Consider the following 16,871-nt stretch of genomic DNA (forward strand, 5'->3'; position numbering starts at 1 on the left):
GTTGTGAATTCACCAGCTGTGCCTCAGATTGGTCCAGCTTTGTATCAGCAACATTTCAAACTATCTGAATCAGTGGGGTCGATGAGGAAACGAGGGGAAGAGGATACAGGACAGGGGGTCTTGATTTGCTCCATGTTCAGGTCTTTGTTAAGATGCTGAAGAGTTGGGTTAGTGTCTGTCAGGTCAGCGGGTGGAAAGGAGAGCTCTGCCTGCTTTATATTTCTACAACTATTATGTTTTTATTACAGCTGCATAAATGTATTTTCCCATTTGTATTCATGAATTTCTTAGTTCCTCTCTGCTTCTTTGGTTTGTTTTTTAGCTTTGACATTTAGCGTCACATACAGCAGAACTGTCAGCACACCTTGTTCACTTTCCAGTGAGATCTTTGACAATATCTGTGTGCTATTATTGGTGAAATGCAAACAACAGTATGGGTATCATCATTACAATTACGGATGGAATCACCATTGCTTATACTTTTTCTGACATTTTATAGATTAAGCAATTAGCCTAAATTTAAAATAATCATTAGCTGCAGCTCTAATGACCACAAAGCTTTACACTTTGGGTTTCTTGTGGACAAGTCCTGCTGTTTCAGGCATCTGTCTCTGCAGTTTTTTTAACAAGTGAATGCTAATACTAATTTGAATATAAAGCTCCAGACTAACTTTTTCCACTAGTAGCACTGGTGCTTTTTATTAAATCGACATGCAAGGCATTTATATTTTTTTCATCTTAACAGTTTTACTGATAAATGAGTTGGTAAGAAATAGACACTTTTCAGATTTACCAGAAAAATACATTTGGCTGTTTTATTTTAAAGGGAAAAGTCACAAAGTCTTAGCTGCTTAGCTCTGGTGTTTGCTGGGAATTAACACTGTTTACACCTCAAGTATTTGGTAATGTAGCTATTTCTACTTTAATAGCTTTATTACTTACTTAAATTACTTTAATTTAACAATTTAATTTCAATTTTCCAAATTGATGATGTTTGATTTTCCATCTCTATGCAGTGAATTTCATTTGTCATCATTTTTACAGCAACGCAAATTGTAAATGTTTAAGTGATTCCCCTCATAATTAAGTGGAATTTCTTAATTTAAAAGGGGCAAAGGTAACATGTTTTATACTTCATGTGAATACATTCCAATCAATGTGACATCTATATATGTATTTTCTATATATACGCTGTGTTAAGACCTCATTTTGAGAGGTGGATGTAGTCACATGTATCTGTATTCCAATGCATTTACCATAGAAGTCAGAATATGGAGACACTCAAACTTTAGTGATGATGGCTAGTTTGCCGCAGAAACATCAGATGCTGCCTGTAGATTACTGAGAAACACGCAGGAACAAGATCTGTTCCAGTTCTGCTGACCGAGAATAAGACCGCAGTCTTCTCACTGTCACTCACATCTCCGTGGTCAAACCAGTGCAGTTTAAGTTAGAGACAGACAGGCAGAAAAGGGCCAATTCCTGGAGAGTGAAGCAGATGTAATGTTAGTAATGTGGCTTGTAAGGCAACACACACAAACACTCATATTCTCACTCCCTCCTGCTGTTTTATTTGATATGCGATGTTGATTTAAAAAACAAACAAACCAAAAATGAGGGCATACTTTGTAAATTGCTCTGGTGTTCCTAGTTAGAAAATTTAGTTGCACTGTCTCCAAAAATGGTCGCAAAATGGGACGACTAAATGGCTGGAGTCTGGAGCCCTGCAGCTCCAAACCGACTTGATGTGAACCCAAAAGCAACTACTAAATACTTGTAACAACATGGTTTCATATCTGACTCATGACTTTGTCCCTCCTGCTTCTTTTCTGTCTCTTCTTTTTGTGAACGACCCAAATCAGAGCACCATAAAACGACCTTTAAAGTGCCGTAAAACACTTCAGCTCTCTACCTTTTCGTTTCATGTTCCTGTCTTCTCTCTGTCTCTAATCTCTCCCAGCACCACTTTGTAACCTCCCCTGTAATCTTCCCTGCAGCCCTCACTCACTCTGAGTCAGACTTGGGTCATGGGAACTCACAGCTGCTCGTCCGGCCCCATGCAGTTGACAGACGGCGAGCTCCATTTCGGTTTGTTTGCTGATGCCCGTGAAAAAAAAGGAAAAAAATAGCCCCTGCACCTGAAACAATCCAGAGTTTGAGTTTGTTGCTGTGGGATGGCGGAGTCCTTCTCCTCTGGGAAGTAGGGCATAGTGTGCAGGCATGCTGCGCTTTTACACACAATATCCTCACAATACTCTGTCACTAAAGAGTATATGATGATGAATGTGATTGTAAGTATTGATATGCACAAAACAGAATTGGCTGCAGAAAACTTATTAGAACGGCAGCAGTGTGTCCTTTGGGGAGTTCATTCATGAATATGTTAACGTCTGTCACTGAAACAGACCTGCTGACAATAATCTGCTGAACTGCAAACTCACTCTAGCTCTATGATTTATGTACTAAAGTGTCTAACTGGTGGCCTTGAAGCTTTAAAGGTACAGGTTACCCAAAATCAAAAACACATGTTGTTCCTCATACCTGTGGTGCTATTTACTAGGGCTGGACCAAAATTTGGTTTCCCACGCATTAATTTATTTGTGGCGGCCTGCGACTAATCATCATTTGCCGCCACAACTAGATTTTTTGGAGCTGGTCTGTTCATTAGAAGCAGTAATGTAATATCTATTCAGTTTATTTATTGTACACTTGGGGCAGAGACACTGCAGCAGGCGCATTGAAAGTGAAACCTAACTGTCCATTCTGCAGGTGATGTGATCAGCAGATCAGTTATCCACCCAGCGAGTGTTAAGTGCTGCGGAGGAGGAAAAAAGTCACGAAACTCCACCTGCTGTATGCATTCAGGGACCACAAAACGACAGATTGTAGAGCAAGTCCACAGAATGATGTGATTCTACGATTATGATTAAAAAAACAAAGAAAAAATAATTACAAAATAATCGCCCCCTCATTGTCAGCTACCGTCACTGATGCGCTATCACTCCATGGGAAACATGGGCGGAGAGAAGGCAGACATTCATTTTTCATCACCATTCATCGTCATCATACCTGTAGGCAGTCTACAGGTAAGATGAATAATATTTTGACTTTTGGGTGAACTGTCCCTTTAAGAAAACCTCAGGCCAAAAGGGGTCCTTTGTGTTGAATACAAATACTCTATATTCCCCAGACAAATACGCAGTAGTTGTCATTTGCTTGCAGACATAGTTAAAAGTATAATATTAGTATAACTATACTATATATTATAGTATAAAAGTTTTCTTAGATTTTGATTTTAGATTTCCGAAAATTATAATACTTTCTTCTGACATTAGCTGAGACGATTTGTCACAAGAACCGCTGAACTCTTGATATCGATTCCATCCTCCCAAATGTCTCCCCTGCCACTTGAATTAAAAGGCACTCTGAGTCCTAACCAGATCCCCGTGGAGAAGGCAGGAAAACTGGATTTCCCCATCGGAAATCAATACATTACCACTCAAAGTGCCCTTGAGCAAGTCATCAAATCCCTGCTAGTTCCAGGGGCGCTGACCTCCCCGTGGAGCCGAGGAAAAGACGAACGTACGCCCTCTGGGATCAATACGCTACGATCGAGAGAATCAATCTCTGCCTGATCCAGAGGTGAAAAACCGGATTCAGGTTTGGGCTGTGAAACCACATTATCATAACAAAGCCGAGCTGTGTGGTGAAATATGAAAAACGTGTTCCAGGTGAATGTTTTGTTCCTCCGCAGACCTTTGGCGGCACTCGTTAACCAGCCCGGGGCACATGGAAGCTAATCAGTGACAGCAGTGTGGGAACAAGACGTTTCCCATCGTTATTCAGCTTTTATGCAGAATATGTGTGTGTGTTTGAGAGTGCTCATGTGTGTCTGTTTATGAGTGACGGCAGCTCGCATCTCAGTTTCTGTGTAAATGCCACATCAAGTGCACTCTGCGTCCTGAAGCAGACATATCTGACTTTCTGTGTGTGTGTGTGTGTGTGTGTGTGTGTGTTTCTGTATTAGCGTGCACTTTGATAACCTCTGCCCCCCCTCCCTCTCTGTGTTTCAGCGAGCGTACACTGTGATAGTGGAGGCATGGGACAGGGACAACGGCACACACAGCAATGGTAAGGATCAGCCCTTTGTACTGGTTTTAACTCCTCTGAATCCTGAATCACTCTGTCCTTTTCTCCTGCCTTAAATTTGCTCAGATTTTTTTCTTTTTAACATATCATAGCTCTATTAACTCTAACTTTATTTCTCAGAAAAACATGAAAAAAAGACAATAAGTTGCCTAACAAGAAATCCCCCCCCAAAATAACAAGAAATTAGTAAAAATTGAAGAGTAAATTACCTGAAATTAGTACAAAAAGAAAAGCTAAAAAAAAGACAGGAAATGATCTAAAAAAAAAAAAACAGCAACAAGATGAAAAATAATAATTATTAAATATACAGTTATGATAATTATGAATATAGTTTTCTTGATTATTTGATTATTTTTTTTCTTTCTTTTTTTTAAGCTGATTTTTGGGCCATTTTCTTGTCACATTTTACATTTTTTTTTAGCAATTTCTGGGAAAGTTTGATGCCAAGTTGCTGAGAAATCTAACCAATTTGTTCTGGTTTCAAAGGTTTAAATACTTGTGAAAAGCATCTGAACGCAGCATGCCAATCCAGGTTTCAAAGGGTTAAATGTCTTATTGCTGAGGTCACAGTATTTGTTTCATATTTTGGCTCGCTCAGCAGGTTTCTATGGCGTCCAGATAGGCTGCTTGTAATCTCAGGAGCACTCATATCTGATTATTAACTCAGCAAGAGACGATATGCTTTACCCACTCTGTTCTGACTGTTGTGATCGGCCTGATTTTATATTCTGAAACCTTTACAGCCGCAGCGGATTTGGTGAGCAGCCATTCGCTTAAAGAAGAATGAGAAACAGAAAGAAAAGTGAAAAGATCGCCAGCCTATTTCATATTTGAAACGCTTGCAGCAGGTTAACCGAAAAACACGTCATGTTTTTGGGTTGTTGCTCTGTGTGAGCATATCACTTTAATGTTGACATCTTATGGCCCGTCCACAAGTATATAGCTTTATTTGAAACCAGATATATTTCGCTGCCATAAAAAAAAAAGAAAAAGAAAAAAAGGTCCACACAACTACTACTTTCCAGAATATCTCTGTCCACATAAGGGCACAAAAACAACTCCAAACGTTCATTAACATAACCTTTCTTCCACAGCCGGACCTTTTGCACGAAACTGAAGTGATATTTTCAAAATGTTGATAAAACGAAAATGCTAGATGACCTCATTTTAATTAAGTGATGTTGTGCAACTTCCCTCATGATAACGCTCCAAGAAGCATGGCGATGTTCAAAACATTAGCAGGTTTATTTCTATTGCAGCCACCACACTAGCCGTCATTATTTCCAATATAAGGTGATATAGGTGTGTTATCGAACCGCAAGCCCCTTATACGTGGAAGCAGCCACGTATGAGGGTTTTCTGGGAGGTGATGGTCCACGATTTCACAGAGGAAATGTGGATTCAAAGTTTCTGGATGATCTGCACAACTTTCTCAGAGTTATGTGATGCAATAACAGCTCTTGTAGCTCCTGCTGCATCATGAGGGAACCAGTTTGTACTGACAAGCACATAGCCATAAGATCATGTGACCTATAAAGTGAAAAAGTGTTTCACTTGCAGTTTTGCAAAATACGGCTTTTTCGAATCCCCTGAAATACCACCTCATGTGAGCGTTAAATTCTTTTTGTGATAAATGGGAGTTTTTTCACTACTGACATTTTCCCATTAGGCGTGTTTTATATTTACAGTTTCAATTTGTGCAATCTGAGTGTCAGTTGAAACCCGCCATGAAACCTGCAGCCATCCAGAAAGTCACCTGTGCGCTGATCTAACTTGTGACTGACAGGTATTTGTGCTCCTCCACCACCTTCTCCCCTTTTCTCACCCTCTTCAGGGTCACTCAGACTGTTTTTGGCACTCCTATATTAAGCCCGTGAGAGCATTGCATCGTTAAGCCATTAATTACAGACCATGGCGATCTTTTTTTGTCCCCCCCCTGCTCTTTCCTCTGATGTCTGTCTCCTAATTAGCAACCTGACAGCTGTCCGGCTACCGCACGCCACTTTATTATCCTGAAACACTTTGACAGGCCGGCATCCAGACTGCCATGCCTCGGACGGGACGGCAGCTCTGCTAAAGTCTTTGCTTGCTCAGCCACCTGTAGATGTGTCCGCGTGGCGGCTGGAGGGATGCTTTATAAATCCTCATCGGGGCGCGGCTGGGAGGCAGTGACAGGCAGGCGTGAGGTGCTGACGTCTCGACCGCTGTGTCCCGTCTTGTAGACTGGGGCTGGGCATTTTCTCATTGCGTGATCACGAGTTTGATTCCTGAATCTGTCAGCGAGTCTGTCAGCAGCCAAGCGTCAAAGTGAAACATTACTTGATGCTTTAGAGCAAGTCATACTGGATCAGCTAAAAATACAAACATAATAGGCTAAATTCCTCTGTGAAAGTTTGTCTGTGCCGGTCAGGAGATTTAGGAGGTAGTCAGGAATTCAGTGTTATTATTTACTTCTCTATCTACTTTTATGTTTTTGGGATTTCCTACATTTTCGGGAATTACTTAAAAACGTCAGAGAGCAGGCATGAACCTGTTGCATTAGTGATACTGCAGCATAATTAGAGAGTGAGAGTTGTCATCTGTTATGATCCAGGTGTGCACAGGAATAAGAATCTCAGGATGCCCCGAAGTTTTCTTTTGCCCGAGAGCCCATTCCCCGTCCTCTGATAGTCTGCCAACACGATTCCCCTAAACGCTGCTGCATTTTCGTACTGTAACAGCTCATGGCACTGCAATTAATCTAGATTAAAGTTAGTAAAACCGGGTTTGACAGCGAGACCGCTCTGCACCTCAAGAACACTTTGGAAACTATTTTTGTTTTTTGAAACTGTTTTTTGTTTCCTTAAGTGATTTGTACAATACACAACTACAGAGAGAGGATTGTCATTAGAGGTTCGGACAGGACTTGCACTGACACATTTAGTCCATTATTTTGGTTAATGGCAGAATATTCGCTTGATAACTAAATTGACAATTAATCATTTAGGTCATTCATTAAGAATAACCACCAGTCATTTGTGTAGTTTCAACCTTCTTGCAATGATTTGCAGCTTTTCTCAGTTATACCTTTCTAACTATTGATAAATCTGACTATTTTCTTGATGAATGGATTATTTATCAGGAAAATATCAGAAAAAACATGACATTTTTTAAATCCCATTAGTCAAATGAGTTTTAATTTATTACATTTACAATCAAAGACAGAAATTACAAATATTTACACTTGAGAAACCAGGATTTTTTTTGTTTGCTTTAAAAATTAATTAAACAATTCATCAAAATTGTTCCTACCGATCGGTAATCAACCTTTTTTTTTTTTTTTGCATTTTAGCCTTTATTCGATAGGACAGATCAGGGTGAAAGGGGACAGAGGGAGTGGGGATGACATGCAGCAAAGGGCCTCGAGCGGGGGTCAAACCGTCGTGACAATGAGAATTAGTTTTAAATTTCTGATTATTGACTTCCCTGCACATAACGAGATTTAATCTTTCAACGGAGAAACGGTGCATTTAAGAATTGATATTCCCATTTGAAAATGCCTTTTTGGCCCCAGTACTGTCTGTGAGATCAGGACATCCTGTGAAGGAATAGTCTCCAAAACAAAAACAAAACAAAAAAAGGATGAGGTCATCACAATAATTACATAGATAATGAGATTACAGAGAGGTGGCTCCAGGTGAGAATCTGCAGGTGGTTTCAGTGTGTGTTTCTGGAGTGAACAGGTCTGGGCAGCAGCAGGTTGGAGAGGCCTCAGGAAAAAAATGGCTCTGTGAAGGCTGTTTACGCTTCAGGAAGCCCCCGCCTGCTCAAAACAAAACACAGAGGGCAGGAGAAAAGAGGACGGAGCTGTTGTTGACTCTGTGCATCGGTGGATTGTCGGCTGGTGTGCAGCTTTACCGGAGGGCAGAGATAGACCGATACTGGCGTGTCAGATACTGGAGATTCCCCCTCATCAGAAACCAGGAGTTTAAGTCTGGGGATATTCTTTATCTTTGTTTGTAATCAAATCAAATCACATAAAAAGACAAAAACAACTATATCTGCTGTTTCAGCTAACATTTCCAGGCCACTTAGTCTGCAAGGTGTCTCGGTTTTGTCTGGTGTTCCAGCTCCACTGTGAAATCCAAGTACTGGTGTGATGCAGGAAAGATCTTTAACAAGGTTTATTATGGAATACAAAAAAAAACATACAGCAGGAAAAGTCCTTCCATTATCACATCTCGTCTGGTCTTCTACCAGCTTGAAGTCCTACTTCCTCACATAAAATGGTCAAACAGGATCCTATGAAATAAAGCCCCTAAAAAACGTATATCGTTCCACATTTACGCAGATTTCTTGTCGTCCTTTAGCACAGCCTCATCCTAATTTCTTTTGTCATTCGTACTAAACTGCCCGACAGTACCATAGCTGTAGTACGTAACTGGCATTCTAACAGAAATAATATAAGCATTAATGAAAATATAAACACAAATTTAGTCCAGTCTAACTGTTGGAAAAACTTGAATGCCATCCAGATGCCTAAAATACTCACTAGAGCACCACACATAGGTTAATCCTCCGCGGAAAATAGTCCCACAGAAATGCCCCGTTTCTTCTGTTTCAGTAACATTAGATAAAAAACGACAGCAGCCACCAGTTTAGGAAATCAATAAGCCTCTGATTAAATGAAAACATCAAGGGTATCGGATAAGGTGTTGCTACCGAAACTCTGGCATTGTATTGGCAAGAAAAGTGCACATAAACTGCCCACTCTTGTGTCAGATACTGATTTATGTCACCGCAAACTGGCAACTTATAACTGTACATTATCGGAAAATTAAAGTGGCGCCCTGCTTATATAATGATCAACATTGACGCGAGCAAAATGAGGTAATTTGCATCTTTACTAAAGTGGAATGTGCACCGAGCTGCATGCAGCAATAAAAAGATTCATTATAATGTTTTGGCAATCCCAGGACAGCATTTCAAAGCCGATTAAGTGCAATTTCTTGTGCTGTATAATTTAAACTCCACCCAGCTGAAGCACCAAGCAGGTTAGAACAAATCCACAGACAGAAGAGAGGAACCGGTGGTCATTTCAGCCTCTTTTATCTGCTCTTATAAACATTTAATGGTAAAATGATAGAAGATTGGTTTGTTACAGTTGCTGTAGAAGTTTGTTTGAACCACCTGGAGGAGGATGCCTCCCAAAACAAAATAACCTCTTGACAACCATCGCTGAATCACTGCAGGTGTGAGAGTGATGCTGTGACACTCTGCTGTAACATTGAGCAATGAAATGTGCACATGTGCACATGTATGAATTGAAAATCTGCTTAAAAGGACAAAATAAGTAAAACAAAAAAGGAAAAAGAGAGTGAAAAAAGTAACTAAAAAATTATTTGTTTTTTTTATCCTGGCTTTTTGGAAAAAAAATCTTCAGTGTTTGCAATATTTCTTACCAAGTTTTTTATTGCCGGTTCCCCCATGTTTATGAAAGAAATGACATCAATTTGCTCAGGGCTCAGGGGATAAATTAATTGTAAAAGGTGACTGAAAAACATTGCTGTGGCCACCTCTTAGTTCTCTATGCAAAGAAATCCTCGTAGTTTTGTGTTTTGGTTTGTGTGATGAACATTTAACATTTTTGTCATTTTAAAGATGAAATTATTATTTTATTTACTAAAAATACAAAAAAGTACTGTGAGGTAGATCAATGAAAAATAGCTTCTAGCTAAGAATTAAGACTATTGCAATAAAAAAATTATATAATTGTTTGTACAGAATGAAATTAAAACTGTGTATTGAAAATTGGCAAATACCAAAAACTGATTACTTTTTTTTTTTAATCAGTCAGTTTTACTTACTTACTTTACTTTTTTTTCAGTGTTCTTGTACACCTGCTTGTATTCGGACAACATTTAATACTTTAATGACATGGGTTTAAAAAAAAGAAAAAGGTTGGAAGTAAGTGCATGTATTTGTGCAAATAAGAAACTAAAACACTATTTCAAATTTTAAGACTTTTTGTGGATCATTTAGAAACAAATGTGACATTAATTCTCTCTAAAAACCTTGAGGTGAAGTAGAACAAAATCAACGGATACACTTTTACTGGCGGTGTGAAGACAGCCTTAAGTTCAGTTCAAAGATCACCGCTGTTACAAGCGACAAGCTGTAAAGAGGTCAAAGGTCAAAGCAAAAGTGCTACAACCCCCAAACTAAACACTCCAGTTACAAGCGGCTGAAAAAGTGTCTGTAAAAACCAGTACGCGCTTTGTTTCTAAACTGCATCTTCTCTTCACACAGACAATCATGCCACTCTCGACATGATCAGCTGCTCAGATCTGAAGCCCCTCGTTGTTTATATAAGCCGGTTTTTATATGGCCCACTCTCTGCTGCTCTCCCTAGTAACAACGGCCCCTCTTAGCGCGTCTCCTCCAGTACAGAGAGCTCATGATTGGTCTATATTTTTATATCTAATTGCTGGAGATGAACAGCAGTGAGTGAGTGCCTGGGTGTTTCAGGTGGTGGGTGTGGGACTGAAATCTGTGGCAGTGTGTTAGATCGCAGAGAGACTCAGTAAATCAGGACAGCGTGGAAACTGAGTCTTTTTCCACAGTGTCAAACTTCAGCAGTCATGATGATGATATTAGTATATACAGAGGGATGAGTTTTACATTTCTCATAGATGATACACTGAAGGTTTTTGTCATGATGCCATTATGTTTTTAGGTGAAGAAAAACACAAAAACTTATTATTATTTTCAGTATTCTAAAAAGTATATACAATAACTCTGCCTGCTTTATATATACATTTTATTATTATTATTATGATTATTATTATCAGAGCTGTGGATGTGTCTGCAGTAACACTGATTGTAACAGTGCACCTAAAGTGGAAATAGCAAGTTTTTTCTCCATATGCCAGATGTGGTAAAAATGACATCATCAGGTGGAAAATAAAAATGACAAATTCCGAGGCAAAAATAATACAATGCATGTTTTTAAGCTTTAATGGCTATGGGCTATTTGAATGGGTTTTAATTTAGCATGTTTTGCACTTAACACTATAAATGTAACAATTTTCTCTCCACTGTGTATTTTAGACTTATTGTAGGAGCTGAGCTGGAAATTCCAACATCAAACAAAAATACACAATCTTGTTAAAATGTATGCCGTATGCACGAACACATCCAAGATTCCCCAAAAAACTGAAGAATGAATAGAGTGTAAAATGCGCCAAACAGTCCCTAAGGGTTAAACCATAAACTCTGGCTGTGTTTGGCGCTCTGCTTAACCCGCTGAGGAGAGCAACACTGTGAGCAGTGAGGATGAGCTCTTCCCTCCAGCTCTGTCTCATCCAGGTCACACGCTGCTCCGCAAACCACAGCGGCAAAGCCTGCGGGGTCACGCTTCTTCTGTTCCTTGAGAACAAGCTAAAGGGTCTTTCCTATGTCGCCCTTCCTCGTCAGTTCCACGTCTCTTATTATTTCCGGCCTGGCTCCGATGGAGTCGGGGCTGGATATCCTGAGAGGGAGAAGCGCTGGGAGGAGGAGGAGGAGGCGGGAGGGCAGAAAAGCATTTCACCAAGCAGGAAAAGTGAAAAAGCATTTAGGTTATCAAGCCCTCGCAGACCTCGCTTCTACACCCTCTGTTTGTGCTCGCTTCATTTTCCTATTCTTTCCCCCTTTTTCCTCTTCTCTTTTTTCTTCTTCCACATTCTTGGTGGCACAGAGAGCTTTGCGCGGAGGTTACACCTTCCCTCTGATGTGTGCTAACAACAGGCATTCTTCGAAGTCTCATGCTCTCTCTTATCTCGCTAAACACCGGGTTGTTGGGTCAAATCCCATCCCTGGAGCCAGCCCTGCTCCTTGGAATGTCATTCAGAATTTTTGTTGTTTAGACTTTCCTATCTAACTGACCCAAATTCTTGACCTATTGTTTTGAGTTTTTTTCCATACTGCTAAAAAAGTAGTCGATTACTCAGTCGTAAAGAATTCATCAGCGTCGCTGTTTTAACACTGATCTGTTTGTCTTTTTTGTCCAGATGATGAGCTGCTGATCGAACGCAGCATCCACAAAGGGATGATCAACCCCGGAGAGGAGAAGCAGACGGTGGAGTATAAGAGCTCGATCGCCAGGCTCGAGTACACCATCCGCGTACGCTGTGATGAAAACTACTACGGCAGCAAGTGCAACAAAGTGTGCCGTCCACGTGATGACTACTTCGGCCATTATGTGTGCGACCAGTTGGGAAACAGAGGCTGCATGGAGGGCTGGACAGGGCCGGACTGCAAAATAGGTACAGCAAAGACATCATTCACACTGTGAACCAGGGCTGAAACTCACGATTTGTTTCCTTATTGACAAATATCCTGACTATTTTTATGATTAATTAATCATCAGTCTATAAAACGCCAAAAAATTATGAGAATGCTTATTGCAGTTTCCCAGAAACCAAAGTGATAATTTCAAATATGCTTCTTTTGTCTAAAACACAAAGACTCTTCACTTACTATCATAAATGACAAAGAAAAGCAGCAAATCTTGTATTTTAAAAGCTGGAACCAACAAGTGTTTGACATTTTTCCTTGAAAAATAATTTAAAATATTGATTTTCTTTCGATTGACAAATTAATTAATCAGCTAATCTTTGCAGCTGTACTGTTAAAACATGCAGCAATATACAGGCTGATGTGTGTTCATGAGACTCCCCACCCTCACTTTTTACTGATTTATACTGAAAAATAACGGACATGTTTTAATTTACTAAATATGCTTACATACCAGTTCTTGTAAACTGACATAAAACAGTGTTAGGTTATCAGATAAGTCAAAAATATGACCGATAAGATCAATGAAAATGACTGATAGCTAAATGATTCAGTGATAAAATAGTATCTCCTTTCCATCCAATAAGTTTTTTGACATTTATTTTACTCCTCTGCTCCTAAAAACAAAATTTAAAAAAGCAAAAAATGAGAGAAACAGATTTTTTTTCAGTTGAAGCTGTAGTTGGTAATCTTAAAAAAACAAAAACTGTCATAATTGCTAAATTCCACACAGTACATGAGGCAGGTAATCTGTGAAAAACTCCTCTGTCTCCTCATAGTACTTTTAATGGCATTTGCATGAATTTACTGCACCTGAAGTTCTCGGCTCTGATTGGTTGTTGCTGACTGCACGGCGGTCGGATTTAGCGAATGCCATTCGAGGAAGCAGGAGGGGAGGAGTGACGCGATTCTATTCACAGATTATCTGTCATATGTACTTCTGTCAGGATGTAGTGACAGTTTCATCAAATGTGACAAAGTTGTTTTTATACAAGTTACCATCTGTAGCTTTTAGTGGAAAAGCAATAAATGGTTAAATGTGCTGCAAATAATATTTTTAAGATCTGAATCTCACTCAGATATTTGTATTTTTCACTCGCTGCATCTCATTTTCTCACGTCCAAACGTTTGCGATCACATGGAAGAAGCTCCCTCTGGTTTTACCTCCTTCCAGCCGTTTACGGAAAACATTTGGAAGTTCATTGAAGTTCATGTCAAGTGTCAATTTGCAAGAATTCAAAGAATGTTTGGAAACTCTCGTCTCTGCTGGAGACACCTTCAATTTTCCAAACAACAACTCGCCATCCATTGTTACGGCAGCAGAGATTCTTTTTTCTTTTTCACAAACAAGAAAACAGGGGAAATGAGATTTTAATGATTTGACCATCTGCAAAAAAAAAAACCCAAAGAAACAAGGTGCCAGACAAGAACGTAGAACTGATTGAAAGTTGATAGTTTCAGAGATGCTGATGAAATGGTGACAGATTGAGGAACTAACACAAACTTGTCACTCTCTGTTTCCTCTCCCAAAAGCCATCTGCAAACAAGGATGCAGCCTCCAGCATGGGGCGTGCAGCGTGCCGGGCGAGTGCAAGTGAGTCACCTCCCCTCCTTTTTTATATTTGTTTGTTTGTTCCACCTTGTTCCACCTCACAGTGCGGCTGTCAAGTGATGTAAAATATGCTCTTGTTTGGATGGAAAGAGTTTAATGAGGTTAACAGTGGTGACACAACAGAGCAATGAGGCGCTGAGGGAGTGAGGAGGGGGTTGTTGATAACATACCAAGCAGCCTAACCCCATCCTAGTTCTGTGAAGTGCCCCCCCATCCCTCCACCTCCATCCCTCAGCTCCACTCTGATCCAGAAGCCATTGTTCTGCTTCCTGTTCTAAAGCTGGCCTGCTCCTGCCCGCACACACAAACACACACATAGGCCTGTTTTTTTGCTTTATGTTTCCTCCCTCGTCCTCCTCCAGCAGCAGAGAGGCACTGTGGCCCCCCTCCCCTCCTCCCCCTTCTTTAATGTCTGCAGCCCACATCACCTCTTCCTATCCTCGGTCTTGTTATGGCTGGCATTTCACCCAGTGAGCTGCAGACAACAGGCATGCAGGGATACAGAGAGAGAGGGTGCTAAAGTTAAACTGACACCTTTTAATAGGCAAGACTCATAATCCAAACTCTGACCCTGATCCCACAGTGGACACATCGAGTGTAAATTAATAATATTTATCACTATAATCATATCCAAGTTTAGCTTGGCGGGCCGCGAGTTGCTGTGAACTAAATAGATCGAGGGCTATTACAGCTCGTGATTAGGACACAAGACCGTAGTTGCCAAAACCTCACTTCAACATCATCGAAATTTCAACAGTTTATTTTGGATTTAACAGAAAACTTAACATGCAGCATCAATTTACTCTCCCTTCATCTGTCCTCCTGAGTTCTCCGTTTGTTTACATGATACTGGGCGCGCCCGCTGCGTCACATGAATGTCTGCTGCATCTATTGATGCAATGACGTTCAGAAAAATCATGTGTAGTGTCCCAAATGTCTTTGGTTACTCTCTATATAGCTCAGTATTTAAGATACACTACACAGAGAATAGTGAGGGAGTGAATGAGTGAGTGGTTTTGACCACAGCTGAAGGCTAAGCTTACATGACCAAAATCTAATCCAAAAACAGATGGATTTCTTCACGGTAGTGTGGTCACAGATAACCTATTTTTATCCATGAGATCTGGGCCTCTTTCATATTTTATTTTATTTTATTTTACTTTTATTAAAACAGGGAAGGCCATTGAGTGCAAGCTCTCTTTTACAAAGGACATCCTGATTACATTACATATAAAAACAACAAAAGCACACTACAGTATACATCTACAAAACATGAGAAATGTGGCCGATACTAAAGTGCACATTAATAGCGAAGACACACAATAGCCACTGCGTGCATCAACAAATAGTCCAAACATCAACACATGCAGTCACTGTGCTCTGTCAGTCAGAGATTTATGTCGATTAAAAGAGATTAGTGCGTCTAATTTTAAGAGTTTCTGCAGGTTGTTCCACTTGTGTGGAGCATAATATTTAAAAGCCAATTTCCTCATCTCAGTACTAACATAATGATTTTTGAAGGCCAAACAGTCTTGGGACCCAGAGCAGCGTGACATTGTTCTATACTCTGATTCATATCTGGCCATGTGACCACTGTGAGAACAGTCATATCGAAATTAAAGTGTTTTTCCCATAAATGCACATGCCAAAAGCTTGCCTACATAATAGGTTCTTGCATGAAACGTAAAACTGTTGTTGCGGTTTGTTTGACGTCACGGCCGCACTTTGCACATGCGTGTTGTGTTCTTCTGTGTGTCATCACAAAGTTTCACCATCAGTCAGGAGATGAAGTTTGCACTGCTATGTCATTTTTTTTTTTTATTTTTTTTTTTTGCGTGTGTGTGACATCATTGGCAGAGAGCCGTTCACACCAAAGTCAGATATGGATGACTTCAAACATAATTGTGACCAGTTTAGACAGAAAGATCTGATCTGGGGGAAAAAAAGCTGAATTGAGCACTGAACCCTGTGATGTCACCAGAGAACTCAGAAGGAAATAACTGATTATGAGCGTTACCTGTCAGTTTTATTATAAAATAATGAGATGAGTTAAGCTGATTGCCAAATTGTGTACGCACTGCACTCACAAGGAGGACGGTCCAGTTAGACGCAGAATTGTAATGTGCTGCACTGTGGACCGTGAGCGTTTAACAAAAAAGGCTGACCAGGCGTTTGTTGTAGCAGCTCTGTGAACAGGAGAAGAGGCTGCGGAGGGAAATTTAGATTTGATTACATGTGGAACTGAAGTGTACATTTAGACAGACTGAGGAGCTTTAAAAAGCCAAACTTCACTCTCACTCTCACACACAAATGCACACACACACACACACACACACACACACTGATGAGAAAAAGGAAGACGAACATCCATCCAAAAAGAAGATTCAGAGTGAATAAAAGCCTTTTTCAGTCAGTCACAACTTGACACAATGACATCATCATTGTGAATGTTCAGATGTTCGTGCGGGCTCGTTACCACCCAGACGTAAAATAATATCATGAAAACACATCACACAATCACATTTTCTCGATGGCTTTCAGGTCAGGCAAAATTTAAGCAGATCTGAAGCAACATTGTGGATCACAGATTTTATAACTGAAGTCATAAAAGTCAAATTTCACTCTTAATCTTTGAATTTGTTTTTTGATGAAATAATTTTTAATCAAGGTAAATTTACAAGGTTTTTTTTTTAATCCTTCAACTTGTCATGATCAGCAGGTGGAGTTTGCCCAGTTTTCATTCAAGTGGCTTCAGTCAGATCAGATCTTTAAGACAGACTGTCTGCACTGTTAT

The 16,871-nt window shown here is 40.0% G+C and overlaps 1 protein-coding gene across 1 annotated transcript in view; it reads left to right on the forward strand.

Annotated features, from left to right (window-relative positions):
• The window catches only part of LOC121953244 (protein jagged-2-like), a 69,999-nt gene that overhangs the window by 20,097 nt on the left and 33,031 nt on the right, over positions 1–16,871 (forward strand). Inside the window, exons 3-5 of the mRNA XM_042500225.1 lie at positions 4,074–4,131; positions 12,180–12,434; positions 13,999–14,059. Coding sequence (XP_042356159.1) covers positions 4,074–4,131; positions 12,180–12,434; positions 13,999–14,059 — 374 coding nt within the window. The remainder of the gene's footprint in view (positions 1–4,073; positions 4,132–12,179; positions 12,435–13,998; positions 14,060–16,871) is intronic.

The sequence above is a fragment of the Plectropomus leopardus genome, chromosome 14, assembly GCF_008729295.1.
Source record: "Plectropomus leopardus isolate mb chromosome 14, YSFRI_Pleo_2.0, whole genome shotgun sequence".
NCBI classification, from domain to species: Eukaryota; Metazoa; Chordata; class Actinopteri; order Perciformes; family Serranidae; genus Plectropomus; species Plectropomus leopardus.